Source organism: Gracilinanus agilis, chromosome 1 (assembly GCF_016433145.1).
Source record: "Gracilinanus agilis isolate LMUSP501 chromosome 1, AgileGrace, whole genome shotgun sequence".
Taxonomy (NCBI): Eukaryota; Metazoa; Chordata; class Mammalia; order Didelphimorphia; family Didelphidae; genus Gracilinanus; species Gracilinanus agilis.
Genome location: NC_058130.1, coordinates 784,178,582 through 784,201,192, shown reverse-complemented (window position 1 = coordinate 784,201,192; position 22,611 = coordinate 784,178,582). Strand labels below are relative to the sequence as shown.

At 50.8% G+C, this 22,611-nt stretch overlaps 1 protein-coding gene across 1 annotated transcript in view; it reads left to right on the top strand.

The window, feature by feature from the left end:
* Positions 1-820: 820 nt before the first annotated feature.
* Positions 821-22,611, top strand: part of PPIL2 (peptidylprolyl isomerase like 2) — a 29,596-nt gene continuing 7,805 nt past the window's right edge. The window contains exons 1-12 of the mRNA XM_044674747.1: positions 821-953; positions 1,796-1,845; positions 3,769-3,814; positions 4,855-4,917; positions 5,892-5,943; positions 14,350-14,401; positions 14,760-14,851; positions 15,456-15,545; positions 17,539-17,614; positions 18,075-18,235; positions 19,600-19,675; positions 20,810-20,916. Coding sequence (XP_044530682.1) covers positions 922-953; positions 1,796-1,845; positions 3,769-3,814; positions 4,855-4,917; positions 5,892-5,943; positions 14,350-14,401; positions 14,760-14,851; positions 15,456-15,545; positions 17,539-17,614; positions 18,075-18,235; positions 19,600-19,675; positions 20,810-20,916 — 897 coding nt within the window. The 5' untranslated portion in view covers positions 821-921. The remainder of the gene's footprint in view (positions 954-1,795; positions 1,846-3,768; positions 3,815-4,854; positions 4,918-5,891; positions 5,944-14,349; positions 14,402-14,759; positions 14,852-15,455; positions 15,546-17,538; positions 17,615-18,074; positions 18,236-19,599; positions 19,676-20,809; positions 20,917-22,611) is intronic.

Sequence of the window (22,611 nt, the reverse complement as noted above, 5' to 3'; positions counted from 1 at the left end):
GCCCCCAGGGATGGGGTGAATGACACTTTGCTCCAGCCCCCGCCTCTTCCCAATGCTGGCTTTTGACCCCAGGTGGGGAGGAGGGGAAGGGCAGAGCTGGGGGGGAGGGGAGGGCCCTGAAGTTCCTCACTATAAGTGTGTCACCAGTCCTGGAAAGGGGACTAACCTTTGTGACAAACCAGGGTTTGGCCACAGACCCAGATTCGTCCCTGCAGGGGAAAGGGCGCTGGAATCAGAAGAGCCAGGTGCGACCTGCACCTCCCCGGGCCTCAGTTTCCCCATCTACAAATTGGAGGTGGGGAGGGTCTAAGATGATCTCAAAGCGTGGTCTGGAGACTCTTCCGGGGGTCCCCAGAGGTCCCCGCTATTTCCATCTAATATGAAGCTATTTTCATTTTTAATGGGGTAAACATCGTCAGATGCATCGAGCGAGGGGATTGGCTGCTGGGCTGTGCCTATGAAGAGAGCTGGGTTCAGAGCCTGAACTCCTGGGTTTGAATCCCAGTATTGCTACGTTCTGCCCCGGACCTGGGACAGGTGTGACTCAGTTTCCCCGTCCCAACAAGGAAATCGCAAGAGATGGGCTCTAACGTCCAGGTCCCTAAGATCCGATTTCGTAGGACCCTAATATTTTTACAAAGGGGAATCTACAGCCCACAACGAGCAAGTGACCTCTCCCAAGGCGCATGCTCCGTGACAAGTTGCTTATGGGGGAGGCAGCGCTGGACTACATTTCCCGGCATACCTAACATCCCGGTTGGCTCGCCGGAAGTTCCTGAAGGCTGGCCGGAAGTTCCGTTGGGCATCCCGGAAGCGGCGCTGCGCGGGCAGTCCGTACGGAGCTACGAAGAGGTGGTGCCGGAGGAGGCGGGGAGGGACCCTGGGCTCGGGGCAGACCCCTGCCCCGTCCCCGCCGCCACCATGGGGAAGCGGCAGCACCAGAAGGATAAGATGTGAGGGCATGCTCAGCATCTCTGAGTGCCCCGCGGGGCTCGGAGGTCTCCAGAGGAGGCGGGGACGGTCCTTAGAGATACCTAGGCGGGCAGCGTGGGCGGGCAGGCTTCTCTTGGGGTCAGGGGTCAGAGGTCAAAGCTCTTGGCTTTCTCCGGGACTCAGACCTAGAGGACCGGACCCTTAGGACTCCTCTCGACCCCGCTCGGGCCCCATTCCAGGTTTCAGGCTCCTCAGCTGGAACGTAGAGACTGCTCTAGACCCGAGATTCCCGGCCGTAGATTGGGGGAGGGGGTCTGTGATCTCGGAGAGGGAAAGAGCTTTGGCTGAAATGTAGCATTTCCTAGCGGGGTCTCCAGCAGCCCAGAGGGGCCGGGATCCTAGAAGGGATGAGCGGGACTCTTTAGACCTTAGGATGCCTCAGGGCACCCGGCCTGTGGAGTCCCTTCTTTTAGCCCCAGCCCAGGCCCCCCTGCCCCACCCTAATGCCATGCTCCAGCCCTTCCTGTCGGGGTCTTTTTCTGGCCACAGCTGTTTCCAGTGGTCTCCCCCCGGAATGCGCCTCCTGTAGGCCACGACTGAAACCCCGCCCTTCCCCCTCCCACCCCTTTAGCTGTCATCCTAACCAGACCAGAGAGAGGAAGAGACTTGACCCGGGTTTTAGGTCAGGGCCAGATGTGGAACTGAGACCATTGGATCCTCTACTTAGAACTGCCTGACTAGGGGCTTCAGTCTGGGAACATGCCTCCCTGGGGCCCAAGAGAATCAGGGCAAACCAAGGTGTGGGGAGGGGATTGGGGTGGCTTAGCCAAGGCATGGGGCTGATCCATGCCTTCTGTTGTAGGTACATAACCTGCGCTGAGTACACGCACTTCTATGGTGGCAAGAAGCCTGGTGAGTATCCAGGGTACTCCCTTCTTTCCTGGCACTTGAGTTTCAAGGAGGCTTGGCTCAGAAGCCTTCCCTGGAGTCATGGGGAGATGAGCTCCTCAGGCTCTGTATTCCTGGTGATGCCCAGGTGGAGGCCAGGCTCTAGGGAGAGTGGGGTGGGGGGTGCCCAAAGGTAAGACTTCCACTATATTGAGTCTCCCCCCATCACTTGTCAGTCATCAGTCACCGGGCCTTTACTAAGTGCTCACTATGGACCAGATGCTCCTTAAGCCCTGGGATTACATGTACAAGGGGCAAAGAGGGCATGATGGAGAAGTCCTGGTGGGAAATGCAGAGATAGCTGGCCTGGCTGCCCCCCTTCAATAGAGATGGTCTCTACTTAGTCCTCCAGATAGGGGCAGAGGGCACTTCCAAGGGGGGAAGCTCCAGGGCTGAAAATCAGGTCCTTACCACCTGTCACCCGGCCTTCCCACCTTCACACAGTTATCAAAATGATTTTCGCTCAGATATGATCATGGCAGTCCCGCCTCACTAGACCACAGTGGCTCCCTATTGCCTTTTTGAAAGCCCATTTCAACCTGGTCCTCACCTACCTTGCCTGCTTCACACATCATTTCCTTAGCTCTGCTGACCAACCAGACTGACCCGTTTGCTATTTAGGCCACTAGATGCCTCGTCTCCCACCTCTGTGCCTTTCAGATCCAGTCTTAGCTGCTCATGCCTGCCTGCCCATTCTGTCTTTATTCTGTTGGTGCTTATGCATAGACACTTTGTCTCCTCTGAGAAAATGTACATTCCTTAAGGCAGGATCTATTCTATTTTTGCCTTCTTACTACTGGAGCCTGGCAGCCAGTGATTAATAGTTGCTTGTTTTTTTGTATGTTTGTTTTTTAAACCCTCACCTTCCATCTTGGAGTCAATACTGTGTATTGGCTCCAAGGCAGAAGAGTGGTAAGGGCTAGGCAATGGGGGTCAAGTGACTTGCCCAGGGTCACACAGCTGGGAAGTTTCTGAGGCCAGATTTGAACTTAGGACCTCCCATCTCTAGGCCTGGCTCTCAATCCACTGAGCTACCCAGCTGTCCCCAATAATTGCTTGTTGATCACTGAGATCCAAAGGTTAAGTCGCTGACTCAGACTCCTGTAGGGAGTAAATAACCATTGGAGGATTTGAAGCTTGGGCTCCTGGCTTCCAGGCCTGGGTTCCCCTATGGGTCTTTACTGACCCATCCTTTATCTAGAGAGCTGCCAAGATGAGGCCTTGTGCAGACAGGCATACTTTCATTTTGTCTGTTTCTTCAGTGCCTAGTAAACGCAGTAGGTGCTTAATTTATTCTCGCTGAAGGCTAAAATATAAGGATGGCTCCTAGATGAAGGTTGGCAGGAAACTAAGGCCATTTGGGCCAACCTCCTTGTTTTACAGAAAGAGGAAACGGGCCCAGTAAGTGGCAAACAGCAGAGCCAGGATTCCAATGGAGACTGATTCCCCATCCTGCTATCTTGTGTGGCCAGATCCTTGTCATTGATATAGTGTTCAGGTGGAGTTTAGAACTGCCCCATAGATGTTGGGGAGACATCATCCTGGCTGTTTGGACAGGCTGAGGCCTGAGGTTGGATCTGGGTCCAGGATTCTATGAAAGTCAAGTTCCAGTGGGCTGAGGACTGGGAGGTCTCACTGAATGGGAGATGGATCTCTGTTTCTGTTTTTCTGTCTCTTTCCCCTCTCTCCCTCCCTCCTTCCCTCTTTCTCTTTCCCTCCCTCTTTCACTCATACTTGCATTCATTTTCCTCTCCGATTGGGGATGGTAGAATTTTCAGGAGGTGCCCTGGTAGGAGGGGTGGAAGATATCAGGTGAGCTTTTGCTTCCAGAATTCCTTTCTCCCCCAGAGCAACACCTGACACAGTCTCCCCTTTGATTTCCCATAGATCTCCCACAAGCAAATTTTCGTCGTTTACCTTTTGATCACTGCAGGTAAGATCTTTGGGCCCATACTGACTGCTGAATGCATCCATCTGAGCTGCTTTCCATTCTGGTTCTCTCCACTTAAGAACATGGTCCAAATGACTGGGTCAGTGACATTCATTCAGCATCAGTGTTCCTGGCCCTTAGGGGTTCTGTAGGGAGCTTAGAGACTGCAGGAGGAAGTCAGTTATACAGCGAATAAATATATGAAAAGGCATTTATTTATAAGATGCTCACTCTGGGCTGGACACTACTAATGCCAGGGACACAAATGTAAAAATGTGGCAGTCACTGTCCTTAAGGAGCTCAAATCTTAATGGAAGAGACTAGGGGGCCAAGGAAGGGAGAGAGAGAGGGCCACCCACTACCTCTGGCAGCAGTGGTGCTAGGGATCTCATTACACTCCTGGAACAAGATGTATAAGGAGTGGTGGTAGGAAGATCATTATGAAAGAGACAGCCCGGGGCCATATTGTGGAGGGCCTTGAATGCCAAGCTGAGGATTCAGTGGGCTGGCACTGAAGGGTCCTGAATAGAGGACTCAGGTAATGAGAGCCAGCCACTAGGAAGGTCTCATCATGTTTGAAGGATATGAAGTGGAAAGAGAATTGAGGCAGAGAGAGAGTAGCAGAGGAAAGATGCCTTGAAGGCCTGATAGAGAGACTGCAAAGGAGATTGGGAAGGGTCAGAGAGGCCACCCACTCCTCTGTTGCAGATGAGGAAACTGAGGGCTTGGGAAGGTACTTGTCTTATCAAGGTTACACAGGCAGTAAGCATCAGAGGCGAGTCCTGTGATTCCAGAGCTCAAGCTCTTCACACTGTACTGAGCTAGCCACTTACTCAACTACTGATTGGATGGACAGGGTGAAGTAGAAGGAGATTGAAAACTGGACTCAAATTGCAAGCCTGGGGGCTGCCTTAGGCATCTAGTGGGCTGTTGACTGGCATTGTGTTATGGGCATTAAGCAGGCTGCTGGCTATTAGGAGGGGTCACAGTGTGGGCCTCTGGCTCATTGCCTTGACTGACTGAAATGTGTTTCTGTGTCCCAGTCTATCACTGCAGCCATTTGAGTACCCGGTGTGCACCCTTGATGGAGTCGTCTTTGACTTACTGTAAGTGTTTTCCCTTTTTGAGAACTTTTTTGAAGCTAGTGATAATGGCTTGGTCATGCATTGCTGACCCCCACCCCAGGACCTTTGGCCTCTGGGATGGTAGCAGCCACAACTTGGCTTAGGTTCCAGGGGGCTTCGGGCACCTTAGCCCTAATAGGCGTGGGATGCACTGCCCAGGCACCTTTGTTCCAGTTGCCTTTTATTTTATTTTAACATAAACCTAACATACTCCTTGCCAAACGTAGATGAGCTGGTGCTAAATCATACTGGGAGACTCAGCGGTTTACATTTTAACTAAGCAATAAGGGGATGGCAGTGGTACCAGCTCCCTCACCTCACTCTGGACAGTTGGAATTGGGTTTTGGAATGAGGATCAGATGAGCCCAGGTACCAAGTGCCCTACGACAGGAATAGCAATGGTTCTGACTATTCTCATTATTGCTACTGCCCTCCCCTGGCCCTTCTGTATTTGGGGCCCTGAGCACTAGGCACCATCCTGCTGGCACAGCCCTGGTGCTTAATGAGTGTTTGTTGACTGGCAACACCAGACTTCCCATTTTACAGTTGACGAAGTAGAGGCCCAGAGAGGTTCAGCTGATGTAGACAGTGTTCTCCATCCTGAGATCCTCTTAGAGGTTGGGAGCATCAGGGCTCCCTTCTAAGGAGGGCTTCTGCAGTGACAGGCCCAGGGAATGATTTCAAGGAAAGAATTATTCATGGATATCCAAACCAAAGTAAAGGCCTTTTTAGGATATTGGACTCCAGGAGAAGCCAGCCCATGGGCCTGTGGAGAAAGATTATAGGCCTGCCCTTGGAGACAGTGCTGAGGGTGAGAGCCCCTGGTCACAAAGAGAGTTCTAATGGCCTCGCTTTCTGAGAACTAGCTGGAGAATGTTTGGGGAATGGACGTTCCCACTCTGAGGGAACCCAATAGTTACCACACTGAAGCCTCTTCTTTTCTCTTGTCCCTTTAGGAATATTGTGCCTTGGATAAAGAAGTATGGGACCAATCCTAGCACTGGAGAGGTAGGTGGGCACCAGGAGGTAGGCACAACTTGGCCATCCTGTACTAATGGTGCCAGCGTGTGATGCCACTGGCATGGAACCTCCTAGCAAGGAAACCCTCCCCACCATGGTCGACTGGAGTCGAGCTTACATGTGGGTCTCAGAGAGGGTCAGGGGCACTGTGGGGTCTGGTGGGTGGCCCCAGGCCGTGCACCAGTAAGTTGCAGAGAGTTTCTTGCCTGTACACTAAACTGTCTCTGCTCCTAGTGTTGCCAGGTTAGAACAGATCTTCAGGGATTTGAGGCCTTTTCACTTTTCTTAGGTGAAGAGAGGTTTCAATGGAGGAAAAAGAGTATGAACTCTGTACCTTCTCTCCTGGGTGTTAACTAGAGAAAAGCCTTGGGGGCTCCTCAGCTTCTCCTAGATGAGAACTGATGTCCTGGCCTTGAGGCCACTTTCAAGATGAATGTAGACAGTGAGCATTGACTTCTCTGCCTCATGCCAGCTGCAGTGCCAACTGTGTTTGATTCACCTCACTAGCCAGCCGTTCTCTGGGTTCCATCATTCCTTTCCTAGCTGGGCCCAGAGGCTAGAGGCTGCTGGAGCTTCTAATTGGTGGCCTCAGAAGATACTGTATGCACCTGGGGTGGGGCAGGATGTTCTAGAAGGGGACTTGAATCTCATAGATGATTTCCATGTATGGGCTACTTTAAGATTTACAAGATATTCTCCCCATCACCACCCTGGGAAGTTGAGTGGGCAAGTATTATACCCATTTTACCCATGAGAGAGCTGAGACCCAAGGGACCTGCCTAAGGTCACACAGCTAGTGAAGGTTGGGGCCAGGATTCACAGTGACTTTGGTGAACCTACACATTCCCATGTGGCAGCAGAGTGAGGGACCAGCACAATCCAAGCCACTCTCCACAGGTAAGGAAGGCAGAACAAGCAGGAGACCAGTGCCCTTCCACGTGACCTGAGGTGATGAAGTGGCAGAGCCCCCAGAGCAGGAGACAGCTCCCTAAGGAAAGAATGAACCAAATGGAAATGGAGGCTAACCCTCTCCCCCCCCAAAAAAAAACCTGAAGAAAAAAACTTCAAAGAATAGGATTAGCCAAATAGAAAAGGAAACACAAAAACCTAAGAAAGAGAATAACTCTCTAAAAATTAGAATTAAAATAGAAGGTAATGGATAAAGAAGGCACCAGGAAACAATAGGAGAAAAGAATGAAAAATAGAAGAAAATCTAAAATACCTCACTGAAAAACAATTGACCTAGAAAGAAAATAGATCCAGAAGATTGTTATGAATAAAAATCAATCTTAGAAATTTTATACTAAATTTATAAGTATTTATTAGTAAGAGAAAGAGAGAAATAAGATTTCCAGACTTTCTAACTTTAACGTATTATCAGCTTCCACGTGACCTGCTTGCCAGAGATAAGCCAGTGCTAGTACTGCTCAGAGAATGGGGGAGGGGGAGAGAAAGACAGACCCAGAGAGAGCAAGGGCTTCAGGTACTTCAAGCTTCCCTCTAAGCACTTCCCCTTGATCCTTTAGGATCCTTCCATTGGCCACCAGCCTCCATATGTCGCATCTCCCTGACCTCTGTGATCTGACCTGCCATGCTGGCAGACCCAGACTTGTTGACTCTGATTCCTGTGGTTATTTAATGCAGTGAGTCTTCTGGGATTGACTGGGTTGGAGGTCCCCTAGGTATTTAATTCACACAAGAGATAATTTAAGAATCATCAGAAAACTGGAAAGCCATGATCAGAAGAACCTGGACACCATAGTACAAGAAATTATTACCTGAAATTGCCCTGATATCCTCAAACAAGAGGGAAAAATAGAAATTGAGAGAATCCACCAATCACTTCCTGAAAGAGAATCCAAAATGAAATACTATGGGACTCTCATAGCCAAATTCCAGAACTCCTGGGCAAAGGAAAAAGTATTACAGGTAACCAGAAAGAAACAGTTCAAATATTATTGAGCCACAGTCAGGAATACACAGGACCAAGCAGCTTCAACATTAAAGTACCAGAAGGCATGGAATATAATATTCTGAGAAGCAAAAGATTTAGGACTCCAACCAAAGATTATATGCCCAGCAAAACTGAGCATAATCCTCCAGGGGAAAAAAATTGATGTTTTAACAAAATAGAGGAATTTAGGTCTTTCCCAACCAAAGAACCAGACCTAAAAAGAAAATTCAATGAGGAAATTTGACACTCAAGAGAAGCATAAAAAGGTAAACTGAAAATTTAGGGGGTTCATTAAGGCTGAATTAAGTGTGTTTATAGCTGGGAAGGTGATAATTGAAATATTTGAGATATCTCTAATAGTTAGAGTATGCAAGATGCCTAAAGTACTTGGGATTCTTAAGGACTTTACCACTATTAGAGCGACGAAAAGGAGGTATACATAGGAAGAAGGAAGGAAGCTGAATAGGATGGTCTGATACTTAAAAAATCAAGGGACAGGAAAAGGGAACACATTGGGAGAAGAGAAAAGGTGAGATAGAAGAAGATAAACTCTTATGAAGAGGCAGGTAAGTCACTACAGTGGAGAAAAAAAAAAGTGGTGGCAGGCTGTGCTTGAACCTTACTCTCATCACAATTAGCTCAAAGTAAGAACATTCACAGTTAGCTATAGAAATCTACCTTAACATATAGGGAAGTAATAGGGTAGGGGGAATAAGGGAGGGGGTTGGGGATGGACAAAAAGGATGAAATGAAGGGGGGGTGGTCTAAAACAAAACATCTGAACAAAGAATGGCTAAAAAAAGAGGGAGAGAAAACCAAATGGGAAAAATAAGATGGAGGGAAACAAACAATGAATATTCATAACCGTGAATGAGTTGAACTTACCCATAAAATGGAAAAGGATAGCAGAGTGGATTAAAAACCATGATTCCACAATATGCTGTCTAAGAAACACATTTAAGGCAGGCAAACAGTAAAAGTAAGGGTTTGGAGCATTTACTACGCTTCGACTAAAGTAAAAAGAAAAAAAGTCTCAATTATGATCTCAGAGCAAAAGTTAAAATTGATCCAGTCAAAAGAGATAAGGATATTATGTCTTGATAAAAAGGCACCATAGACAATGAAACAATATAATACTAAATATATATGCACCAAATGGTGTACCATCCAGATTCCTAAAAGAAAAATTATGAGTTAAAAGAGGAAATACATAGTAAAACATTAATAAACACTGAATTGGAAATCTTGAAAATCAGGGGAGAGATTAATAAGCTTGGAATTAAAATCATTGAACTAAATAAGACGAAGCTGGTTTTATGAAAAGACAAATAAATTAACTATGGGTTAACTTGATTCCAAAAAAAAAAGAAAGCCAAATTACCAGTATCTAAAATGAAAAAGATGAAATCACAATTCATGATGAAATTAAAGCAGTTGTTGAGAGTTAATTTAGCCAACCATATGCCAACAGATCTGACAATCTTAGACAATAGATGATTATTTACAAAAATATAAACTACTCAGATTAACAAAAGAGAAAGTAGAATACTTAACTCCATCACAGAAAAGGAAATTGAATAAACTATTAAAGAACTCCCTAAGAAAAAGGCCCCAGGTCAGCATGGATTCACAAATGAATTCTACCAAACATCCAAAGAACAAGTAACTCCAATACTATGTAAACTATTTGGAAAAATATGAAGAGAAAGAATTCTTCCAAACTTTTTATGAAATAAATATGGTATTGATACCTAAACCAGGAAGAGTTAAAACAGAAAGACAACTGTAAACCAGCCTCCCTAATGAACATTGATTCAAAAATCTTAAAAACACTAACATTATATCACAAGGATCATATCACATGATCAAGTAGGCTTTCTACCAGGAATGGTGAGATAGTTCAATATCAAGAAAACCAGCATAAAGTCAATAATTAAACCAACAAACCATATGATTATTTCCTCAATAGATGCATAAAAAGCTTCTAACAAAATATAACACCCATTCCTTGTTTTAAAAAAATTGGAATAAATGGAGCTTTCTTTAAAGTGATAAATGGCATCTAACACCACCAGTAAGCATTATAACAGGATGTAAAACCCTTCCCACTAGGATCGGGAGTGAAGCAAAGATGATCGCTATCACTGCTACTATTTAATATACTAGAAATGCTGTAACAGTAAGTGCAAAAAAAGAAATTGAAAGAATTAGAATAGATAATGAGACAACATAAGTTCTCACTCTTCGCATATATGAGGGTATACCTAGAGAATCAGGCAAAAAACTAGTAGAAATTATTAACAACTTCATTTATTTATTTATTTTTAAGGCCTTACCTTCCATCTTGGAGTCAATACTGTGTATTGGCTCCAAGGCAGAAGAGTGGTAAGGGTAGGCAATGGGGGTCAAGTGACTTGCCCAGGGTCACACAGCTGGGAAGTGTCTGAGGCCAGATTTGAACCTAGGACCTCCTGTTCCTAGGCCTGGCTCTCAATCCACTGAGCTACCCAGCTGCCCCCTATTAACAACTTTAGTGAAGTTGCAGGATACAAAATTAATCCACAGGATGACTCAGGCATAGAGGTATTGGTGAATCCTAAGAACCCTCAGAAATCTCAGCCTAATCCACACCTGATCAACCAAGGGATGGTTAGCCCCTGCTTGAAGACCTCCATTGACAGGGAGCTCACCACCTCCTGATCCAGACTGTTCTAACTTGGGATGACCCTGATGATGAGGAAACTTTCCTATTGACACTTTGCTCCTGGTTTTGTTCCCCTGGGCCAAGCAAAACAGCACCAATCCCACCTCTCTGTGATAGCCCTTCGGTGTCCACTCCAACATAGCCAACTCCTCTCTTCTCCAGATTAAACCTGTCTAGTTCCTTCAGTCTTCATTTTCAGATGGACTTGAGACTCTTCACTCCTGGTTGCCCTCCTCCAGGTGCCATCTAGCTTGTTCCTCATCAGCCTGGAGCCAAGAGCTTCAGGGCCTCCCTGGCCCTGGATTTTGCCATCAGTTCTTCATCCTGCTTGCCACTCCTCACTGGAGATCCTAAGGCCTTCTTAAGTCCTTATTCCTCCCAAGTTGGTCAGTTATACCTGGGGTAGGCTCCTGAGTCTTTGTGACTCCTCTAGGCAAGCCATAGGGTTATAGTCCATCAGGGCTGGCAGGGACCTTAGAGGTCATTGAGTCAGCTCCTCAATGCCCAGACCAGGTAGGCGATGCCACCTAAGTAGTCATTAATGGGCAAGAGTCAAAGTCAGACTGACCCTCAATCCACATTCTTTCCCACTATACTCCAGTGCCTTCTCTAGGCCTCAGTGTCTCTGTCCGTAAAATGAGGGAAGTAGATGGGATGCTCTCTAAGGCCCCTTCCAGCCCAGACATTGTGATACTCAGAATCCCACATGTGAAGAAGACAGTGGGCACTGCCTTGACGGCGCTGGATCTGAACTTTACAATGGGAAGGGTGGTCTTGGCACAGAATGTGAATTGCCATTTCTTCCCACACCAGACTGCCCCTCTTTGGGGCACCTGCCCCTCGTGAGAGGCTTGGCTGATGATGGTGCTGGGTCTTCAAGTGCCCCAGACCCCCATCTGCCTGCTCCCTGCCACTTTCATTCTTGATGTTTCTGGAGAAGAAGCTGTTGGTGAAAATTAATCACAGGAGTTGGCTTCAATTACTAAGTAGAAACCTCAGGGGAAATTATTTCATTCAAAAACCATCTATGTTTCTTCAGCTTCTTGGGAAATGAATACATTCAGAACCGAAATGGTCTGCTGGGTAGAGGGAACTTTGGTGCTAGCAGTGGCCCTAGATGTGGCTTTGAGTCTAAGCTTTGCCACCACCATGATGTCAGGCCTGTTTGTTCCTGGAAGATGAGGCCTTTGTAGCACTAATGCAAAATCCTTGAAGATGGCTTTGCCTAGTTTCTGCCTCTTTGATAGACGAGATGACTGAGGCACAGAGAGGAGATGGCAGGCCCTCAATCAGGGGCAGAATTGAGATTAGAGCCCCTACCTCCACAGGAGAAGAGCTTTGGGGCTGAGGGGCCCCTGGGAGCTGCCAAGTCTAGCTCCCTCTTTTGGAGAGAAGAGGGAACAGGCCTGGCGAGACTGAGAGCCACCAAGTGTCTGATCCCGTCTTCATGGCCATTCTCCTGCCTCTGTGATGCCCTGGTGCCCTTCCTGGAGCCTGTGACACCACCAGTGGAATCCATGAAGAAAGAAATGGGACCTGCTCATTGGTGACCCTCTGAAGGGATGACCCTCCAGGCTCATGCCTCTCCCTGCGGCTTGAATTACATGTTGCCACTTTGGGGCCTCCCCAATGTGGATGGGCCTCTCCGTGGTGCAGGTCACAGTTGACCCATGCCTTCTCATCTGTGCCATCCCTTGGCCTTTCTGCGGAGGGTTCTCCCAGGCAGTGGAGGCTTTGTCTGGGCCTTCCTTACATGTGTATCCTCCATGACCTCTCAGTCATCTTCTCCATTCCCGCCCCTTATGATTGGCTCACACTGTTGCCCTTGTGCCCACTTGTCTGAATGTTTGGTGACAGCTCATGGGGACATGCAGCAAGCAGTCCGTCCCCCCCCCCCCCCCCGCCCCGGTTCCATTCTCTGCAAGGAATGGCCTGTGCGTGTGCTGTGAGGAGGAGCGTGTGCTGGTGGGAAGAGGGAGCTTGGCCTCTTTGGGGCCGGGAAGTCCTTGGTGGGATCTCATCAAGGTCTTGGTGGCACCAGGAATTCTGGTCTTCTCAGGAGCCATGATGGTCAGTGCTGGGCTGGATGGGCATTGGGGCTCTCCTGGCTTGACCACTGCTCCCTGTAAGGGGTAAAGGGGTGTTTGATTGGGTGAATATTAAAAGGTTTGGTTGCCAAGGAATTGAATAATTATCAATCCCCAATTAAGGAATAACCTCAAGTCAAATTGATTTGTATGGAAGTTTATTTACAAATGAGAAGAGGAAGAAGAAATAAGGAAATGAGAGAGGATAAGATAGGATAAATAATCTAACACACTAGGTAATTTGCTCTGATCCCCTATCTTAACCCAGACAGATCTAATTAGCCCTCAACCAAGAGAGGTTCAGCCTTGATCCCAAGGCGAGAGCCAGAAGGCCTTGGAATTCCAGGAAGATTTAGTCTACACTTACCACGTGTAATTCTAAGAGAAAGATTTAAGAACAGTCTCACCAAGGTCTCGGGGTCCCAGGTCCAGAACCAGAAGAGCTCCTTCAGATTCAAGACACAAACCAGAAGAAGAGCTGAACGCACTGAACTCTCTTTTAAAGGGGCTTCTTTTGCGTCACTTCCTGTGCCTTCCTCCTTGTTTACGTGTCCATTCACAACCGACGCTTTTCTTAGGACTGCCCAGGAGGCAGTCAGTCAATTCTGATTTGTCACTCTAGCACATGCGGGTCACAGACCTCCCAACTTGTGAGTTAAGAGGAGTTGTTTACACTTTTGGTGATTAGATTTGAGAATGGGCAAGGTAGATATAATCTCATTATCACATCCCCACCAAGTCACTCTTAGACTTTGAATTAGTCCACTACCGTTTACTAAGCACCTGCTGTGTGCCAAGCCCCAGGGGACAAGGAAGCCCTGGAAGAGCGCAGAGTTCAGTGAAGACGCCGAAGTGGGCATGGAGGGCAGGCCTGGCGGCCACAGGAAAACAGACAATGTTAGAGCTAGACTTTGTAGGAATTGGGGGACTCCAGAGGCTGGGAGGGTGGTGGGGGCGGGCAGCTAGGGGGAGTCTCAGGCTCCATTGCTGGGTGAGCACTTTAGGGCTTCCCCTCCTGAACCCAATCCTCATCCTTGTCACAGTTGGGCAAACACGTCCACAGTAGCTGGAGTCAGAGGCAGCCTTGGCACATGGGAGTCCAGCACCCTGCTAGGACAGCACGGCATCCAGGCACAGGCTGGGGAGGGAGAGGCTGTGGCAGGGACCAATGTCTGCAGGGCCTGGCTTTCCCTGAGTAGGCCTGAGATCAGATCCCACTCGTGACCCTGGGCAAGTCCTTCACCCTCAGTCTCTCCATCTGTAAAATGGGGATCGTGGCAGCACCTGCCCCTCAGGATTGGTGTGAGGAGCAGACGAGACGGGCATTGTGCGGAGGGTGGGCTGGGAGTGCTGGGGCAGAAGGGGGAGGAGGCTCTCATCCTGAGGATCCCCTCAATCACTAGAGACTGAGCATGTATAGCTGGGAGGAAGGGGAGAGGCCTGCCAGGTGGGGGGCACTGCCTTGGGAAAGACTTGGACGTGGGAGGTGGCATTTCACCGTCCTGTACCTGAAAGTATTTGTAGGACTCGGGTCAACGAATGGCCTCCCGGCTGCTCTCCTGAGGCGGGATGTTTCCCCCTTTTAAAATTTGAATTTGATGCAAGTCGGTCACTTCCTTCATGCGGAATACCTTCGCTTTGCCTTTCAGAAGCTGGATGCCAAGTCTCTGATCAAGCTGAACTTCGCAAAGAATAACGAAGGTGCACCATCCGCTTTGTAGAGTTGGGGGGAGGGGGGGACAGGAAGAAGGGATCGATGTAGGCCAGAACGGGGTGAATGGTGTGTGCAAAGGCTCTGAGGTGGACGGGCTGGGAAGGCCCTCCAGCCCAGGAGGCTCTGCACAGCTCCGGCCCGTCCGCTCTAAGACTGGGCAGTGGGGGTGAAGTGATTTATCCAGGGTCACCCAGCAAGGAGGGGGCCAAGGCCGGAATGGAACTCAGGACCTCCTACCTCCTGGCCCGGGGCTCCAGCCACCGTGTTCCCCACGGCCCAGTCGCTGTTCTGGGCAGAGCCACCCCTGGCAAGGAGGCTGTAGGACTAACGCCGCCTCATCCCCAGGGAAGTACCACTGCCCGGTGCTCTTCACCGTCTTCACCAACAACTCGCACATTGTGGCCATCCGCTCCACTGGCAACGTGTATGCCTATGAGGTGGGTGCTGCCACTTCCCTGCCTCAGGCTCCTCTGCAAGGAAATGGGGCGCTCTGAGAATCATTGGGGGATTCCTCACTGGAGGCGTGGTGGGGCTGGGAGGAGCCCCTGAGCATTCTGGGACCTGGGACACCCCTTCCCCCCCAAAGCCCCTGGTTACCTCTAAGCCTTGGGGAAAAGGAACCTCAGCCATCCCCCTTGGGACCATTTTCCAGATGGGGAGACTGAGGCCCCGCTCATTCTGGGAGATCAGTTGTGGAGGTCTCTAGCTGCCCTCCAGGGCTCCCCAACATGTCTGCCCCTCCTGGAGCATTCTTCAGAGATGTCTGGGCATATGGTGTGTGTCCATGCAGGGCAGGGGAGTGACTGGCCCAGGGTCACACAGCTGGGGGTGGCTGGATTGGAACCTAGGACCTCCCTTCTGTTCCTGGCACTCTGCTGAGGCCCGGCCCCCCAGTATCCCTCTTCTCCCAGCTCAGGGGGTGTAGCCCGTTCACAAGCGGATGCTAGTCAGGGGAATCAAGGCGGACTTCCTGGAGGGGCTGCTGGGAGGTACTGGGCTGGATGGGCTCAGAGCCGGCCCTGATCTGCAGCCTCATCCCAGGCGGTGGAGCAGCTGAACATCAAAACCAAGAACTACAAGGACCTGCTGACAGACGAGGCCTTCTCCCGCCAGGACATCGTGACTCTCCAGGTAGGAGGCGCCACCAGGGCTAGATTGGAACCCGGAACCTTCCTGTCCTCTTCTTGCTGTGCTCTGACTTGCAGGCCCCAAGGAGGGGACTCGAACCCGGGCCCTGCCCTCTGACCATCTCTGGGCTTTGGTTAGTGAGGAGAGCTGAGGCCAGAGTTCTCTCTAAACTCCTCTACTGCCCTTGGGCCCAGCACTTCCATCCAGGCTCCTCATCCTCTCTGGCAGTCAGGAACACAAGCATCTGCCCAGTTGGGCCTGCATGGGGGTCTCTGATGCCATTCAGCCGAGGCCGCGGGAGGGGAGGCCCCTGGACGCAGGGTCAATGGCGCAGGCTTCTAGGCTCCTCTGGGAGACACTCACACTTGGGGTGGAGGGGAGGCCTTTTGGGACTGGACGTCCCCTGGTTCTTGGGCAGCTGGGTGTGGGGAGCGCCAGAGAGGCAGAAGCCCAGGTCTGAGCCCCCTGGGGCCTGTGCTGCAATGGCAGGTAGTGCCAGAGTGGGCACAAAGTGTGTGTGTGTGTGGTGCTATCCCAGGCAGGTGAGGGTCACACGGGAGGACAGGAAACAGCCTGGCCTTTCTCTTGGGTCAGGCTCTGCCTGGGAGTGACTCCATTCTTGGGGTGTTCATGGGGGTGGGGCAGGGTCCTCCCTTTTTGGCTCATTAGACCATGGGAAGGGACGGTTGGGATGACCTGTTCTGGTCCCTGGCCCAGGTCAGGTTGGAGGCTGTAGGGGGAGGCCTGAGAGCGAGGAGTCCAGCCATGGGATGTTTGGCTGGTTCTTTGTCCGCACTCCAATGGTCTCCCAGAGGATGTCCCGGAGGCCAGGGACTGTTTCATCTTTGTAGCCCCAGCAGCTGGCATCCAGGGCGAGTGGAGAAGCGCTGTTTGTTGACTGACTCATAACAAGAGCAAGTGCTGGGTTTGGGTTCAAGACCATGCCTCATTGCCCATTTTTTGACTTCCTGAAGGCCTTCGTGATCTCAGTGGGAAGGTGGTTCCTCCTTCTAGGGTTCAAGTTCCTGATCCCTGAAAGCAGGGGACTGTCCAGGCAGAGCTGTGGGCCTGCTAGCATTTAGGTCCCAGAGGCCCAGGGAGCATCAGGGCTAGCAGGGAGAAGTCAGTCCTTGCTTAGCAGATGAGGACCCCGGGGTCTAATGTTCCCTGATAAAAAGGGAAAAATTAGGGTTTTATTGACTAAATATTAAAAGTTTTGGTCGTCATTGAATTGATTTAATTCCTAATAAAAAACCTAAAGTCAAAATGACTTTTATGGTAGTTTATTTACAAATGAGAAGAGAGAGTGAAAGTAAGAAAATCAGAGAGAGGATAAGGTAAGATAACCTAATACACTAAGTAATTTGCTCTGGCCCCTGGCTCAACCCAGGCAAGGCTAATTAGTCCTCAGCCAGAGAAAGCTCAGCCTTGGGCCGAGGGCTGGGGATGAAGGAAGCAAAAGCTTCAGTCACGAAGCCTCTTTTGAAAGGAGAGTTCCTTCAGAGAAATCCAGGAAGGGTCAATCTTTACACTCACCACATGATAGTACAAAGGGAGAGATTTAAGAATAGTCTCACCAAGGTCTAGCAAGCAGCATCTCCAACTCCAGATCTAGCTCCAGGAGATGAACAAGAACTGAACTTACAGGAAGTTGTCACTCCCTTTTAAAGGCGCTTCTTTTGTGTTACTTCCTGTGCCTTCCTCTTAGTTTACGTGTCCAATCACAACAAATGCTTTGCTTAGGACTGCCCAGGGGGCAGTCAGTCAATTCTGATTCTACACCCACTCTTGCACAGACCTCCCCCACTCAAGTGTAAGTGGGGTGTTTACATTTTTGGTGATTAGACTAAAAATGGGCAGGGTAGGTTTAATCTCATCATCATACTGAAGAAGAACCTTGGAGCTTCCCTTTGAGGAAACTGAGGCCCAGATGCACCCAGGTCCCTTTCCCGGATCATGCAGGACATTGTGTGTTTCTGTCTTGTTTCTGCTGCAGGATCCCACGAACCTGGACAAGTTTAATGTGGCCAATTTCTATCATGTCAAGAACAACCTGAGAGTCCTGGACCCAGGTAGGCCCAAGGCCCGTGTTGCACCCTTTTCTTTGGGACTTTCCAGGTTTCCTATCAGCCCCGGGAAGCCTGGAGTATTGGTGTCCTTCATGCCACCCGATGGATGATGCCAAGGCTTAGAGGGATGAAGCCGAGGTCATCAGGCTTGGACGTGAGAGCCCTGGCCTCCCCGCTCCATCTAGCAGCCTTTCCATTATCCATGTTGCCTTGTTGGGGCCCAGCGACGGAGCTTCCTGTCTCTGGAGGCTTCCAGATGGAGCCTGAGAGATGGGTGAGAACCTAGAATGTGATGTTAGTTCTGGGTGGCCCCTGAGCCCCCCAGGTGAGAAGGCCTGTACAATGGAGGTCCCCAAGTGGTAGGACTGAGAGGGCTCATTTTGTGCCACCCATCCTTGGCCCAGGTGGAAACCAAGAGGCCCCACCGGCACCCGTCACCCAGGGATGTTCTGGTCTTTTGTAGATGAAGAGAAAGCCAGGCAGGACCCGAATTACTATCTGAAAAACACCAACGCTGAGACCCGAGAGACCCTGCAGGAACTTTACAAAGACTTCAAGGGTGACGAGATCCTGGCCGCCACCATGAGAGCTCCAGAGAAGAAGAAGGTGGACAAGTTGAATGCGGTAAGGCAGAGCCCGGGGCTGTCTGGCGGGAAGAGCATCCTCTCGTGATCAGAGGAGAAGCCGAGGCCTGGGTGGGCATGGGGTCCCCCGGTGGGTTCATGGCACAACTGGGCCTGGTTCTGCTCACTGCTGGGCTTGCTAAACCAAGTGATTGATTACCTGCCTTCTGCTACTTTTGGTCATTTTGAATATTTTCTATCACCCACAATGTCAGTTAAACTGAACACTGACGACTGCCTGCACTTTCCCAAAGGCCTTCTGTCCATGTGGGCCTTTCAGTTCTTCTCCCACCCCGGGGTTCTAGCCAACTGGCTTTGCTGGGGCAGAGTGAATGTGGCTCTGGCCTGGCCCAGCCTCCCCCTCTGGGCCTGCTTTTTTCACACAGTGTTATTTCAGGAAACCTTCGTTGTCGTCCTCCTCTCTTGTCATTTTTATGATGGTGAGATGGGCACGATTTTGTTTCTGGTTTACTGAATGATGCATAATGTAGCTGAGAGGTTCTGTATGCCTTCACTTTTTGTTCTCCTTTTGAGAGCCCCGATGCTGCATCCCTGGGGCAGACGGGCAGATCATTCTCTGGCCTTGGACTTTGTTAGCTTAGTGGGTGGGAGCCCCAAGAGCTGCCTTAGGTAGGAAGGAGATATTCACCCACTGGTGGTTTTTCCTTTTTTCTGACCTGGTCGTGTGTCCGCTGACCTCTCTCCATTGCAGAAGATTTCTCCCTTGTCTCTCTGGGTCCTCTCCTGAAGGTGTCTGAATCATTTTTATTGAATACTTTGGGTTTTAGAGCTGGGGGGGCCCTTCGAGGCCATCTCGTCTCACCAGTGCTTGCCACAAATAACGAAGTCCTGCTCTTAGTTCCCATTTACTTTGCTTGTATTTAGTTTCATCAGTTTTTTAAAATGTTCACCCAGACCGTCTGCCTTGTCCTCAAGGAGTATCCTCTCTTTGGAACCGTCTGGCTCCCTCCACATAGCTTGGCATTCCTTGTGGCACGCACGTGGAGTGGCTGTGGGCAGGGTGCCCGTGCCCCCGTGCATTTTAGGTGAGCATTCCTGCCTTTCCTCAGTGGGCTGTGACGAGCAGCTCCAGTGGCAGAGTCAGCCCGGCCCGTCTTAGAAATACAGAAGAGGAGTCACCCCGTGACAGCAGCAAGAGCGAGTTCTTTCTTTCAGTCGGAGAGGCTTAGCGAGAGGGGACGGCCAGCTTCTCCAGGGGCACGTGGCTGCCCCAGGCCAGGAGTTTGGAGGGTGCCCGTGTCTACCAGCACCTGTTCCGAGGCCAGTGCCTGGCTCGTCACAGCCGCTTGTCAGCTGTTCTTTTGGATTCTTTCCTGACCCTGCCTTGTTTTCTCTTCTGTCCAGGCTCATTATTCCACTGGGAAGGTCAGTGCATCCTTCACTTCCACGGCCATGGTGCCTGAGACAACCCATGAAGCGGGTGAGTGAGTGCCCTGTGAACGTGGTGGGGCTCAGCCGTGCTGAGACACCCTTGGAGCGGGGGGGGCCCAGCGCAACCGAGGGTCATAATGAGGGTGGCCGAGGCCCCTCTGCCCTTCTCTGTAGGGGTCCGTTGTGCTGGAGACCAGCCAGAAGATGAGCAGCCCGGTGCCTGGCGCGTGGTGGCTGCCCATCAAGGGGCTTGGGGTTAGCTGAGCCCTTGGTCCCCCGACTCAGATCCAGTGATTTGTTTCTTTGGGGGCCCTAATTGTTCAAGCAGAATGGGAGCCCCTGACCCTGACACGCCCATTCTTTTGCCTCTGGGGCAAGGACAGTGGCCTTCCTCATGCTCCTTTGGGGGCTCTTCGGTCCCACCTTTGCCTGGCCACAGCTCAAGCTCCACCCAGGGTTGCTTCTTGCTCTCTTGGCTCCCCAGGGGCAGTGGGCACCTCCGAAGTCCTTCACCCATTGCCTGCCTGATGTTCTTCCTGGCCCTGCATCCCCAGGCTCACACTCGGGCACACAGATCTGGACACATGTATGCCATGCGCACACATGCATGTAGACACACGTGCACACACACTTCTCTGGGCTGTGTTGGGTCTCCCTGGCTCATTGCTGCCCCTGGGAAACCAAGGCAAGGGAGGCCAGCTTGGTTTCTGAACGCTTCCCGTGTCATGATAATCTTGCTGGCAGGGGCCCCCGATGCAGCCAGGGCTATCTGAAAGTGGCATGAATGGCCCTGGGGGCCCCCCCTGATACCCCCTCGGGGACATGATCCCAAAGCCCCGCTGCGCTCTGCAGTCACGGACACTGGGGTGATCCTGACTTCTCTTAATGGAAGCATGTTGTGACCCCCATGGCTCTGCTGGGTCATGTGGTCACACTCGTGTGCTAGTTCTAAGGACTTGGCAGAGGCCCTGGAGGGAGGGAGCCCAGACCGTTAGCCTGGGGGGACATGACCAAACCGCCCAGGGAGGAAGTTACAGGCAGGAGACAGATTTGGGCCCTGCACAGCGAGAGCTGCCCCGGGGTCTGGGGGAGAGCGGCGTCTCCATCCTGGGACTCGGCGGTCTGCTCTGAGGTGCCCAGAGGTCTCACTGACGATTCCTAATTGGCCTTTTCCTCGCGGCAGCCGCCATCGATGATGATGTTGTCAGGTATCGCTTTGTGAAGAAGAAGGGCTACGTCCGGCTGCACACCAACAAGGGGGACCTCAACCTGGAGTTGCACTGTGACATGGTAGGTGTGCCAGAAGCAAGCTTTGCCCGGCTGCCTTGGCCAGCCTCGGTCCCCGTGCCACGAAGCACATTTGATTCATTTAATTCCTTTTTTTAAGCCCTTACCTTCTGTCTTAGAATCAAGGCTGAGTATCGGTTCTAAGGCAGAGGAACAATAAGGGCTATGTAATGGGAGTTAAGTGACTTGTTCAGGGTCTCACAGCTAGGAAGTGTCTGAGGCTACAGGACCTCTTGTCTCTAGGCCTGGTTCTTATCTACTGAACCACCTAGATGCCCTTCAATTGTTTAATTTTTTTCCTCAATAAATAAAAACCTATTTTCTCTCCCTGCCCCAATCTTTGAAAATAAAAACTCTTCAAACCAGTACATGAAGCCAAGCAGCACAAACTCCTGCACTGGCCACTTCCACAAATGTTCGTCTCATCCTGTACCCTCCATCAGGAAGTGCTGACGGGCTTCATCATGGCCCCTCTGGAATCTCAGTTGGTCATGGCAATATGTGGGAGCCAGAACTTGGGCCTCTCGTCTCTCCATTTCCTCCTTGAATCCCGCCTCGATGTGTCCCGTAGCTCGGGGAGAGCTTTCTTCCCCATCCGATCGCAGGGCACTCGCCTTCCATCTTCAGACTTCTGTTTTCAGGCAGGGTCTTGGCCCCTCATTAAATGGTAAACTCCAGGCGAGCTTTAGGAGAACCGCTTCTGCCTTCATGTTGGCCATCGGGCTGCTCAGTGTGGCCTTGTTCATGTGGCCCAAAGGCTTCTGGGTAAAGTGAAGAGGCGATCTGTGCCCCCTGCCTTCAGCCCTTCAGCAGAGCGCCCTCCCAGCAAGGAGGGGGATGGGGCCACCATCTGCTGGTGATGTAATGCTGCCACATACAGATGGATGGTGGAGGCGCTTCTGCTATTTCTGTCTTGGCTCTCCTTGCAAAAGGGTGGCAAGACCCTCCCCTTGCCCTCAGACTCCCTCGCCCATCGCTCCAGAGCAGCGGGGACGATGAATGGTGGTGCTGCCCCCCCCCTCCCCGAGAAGAGACTGATTCTCCTCAGAGTGCTGAGCTAACATGACTGGAGGGCTGGAAACGAGTCGCAGTATTGTAGATCCAGGAAGGATCCTAGAACGCAAGGCCTCAAAGCTGGGAGGAATGTTCGCACTAGGACGCTGATGCGGGGATGTGTCTTCCCATGGAGGATGTCAAGACTTAGGGAGGCCTCGGAACACAGAACGTGGAACGTTTGCGTTAAGATGGTGGAAAGTGGAACGGCAGAGCTGGAGGGGCCTTAGAGCTTGGAGCTCAGAGGATCCTCACCATGGAGGATGTCACAGCTTGGAGAGACCTTAGAATATCCGCTGGAAGAGCAGCCAAGGCTTTAAAACGATGTGAAATGTGCAGAAAGAGCTGGATAGACTTTGGGACAGGCGATGTTGGGGCTGAGAGCTCTAGAACGTGGGGTTCAGAATGGGGGGAGCTCTAGAGCATGGGATGTCTGGGAGAGTCTTTAGAGCCTCCACTCTAGCATCTTAAAGATGGCGGGGTGTGATCTAGGCTTTCTGTCTGAAAGAAGGAGAAGTCCGTTCCCAAGACTTGGTTTGATTTTGATTGCTGACAAAGTACCAGAACACATTCCTAAGAGGATGCCTGGGCCCGTCTAGAGAGAACCTCATCTAGAAGACCCCGTCCAAGAAGCTGGTCAGAAAG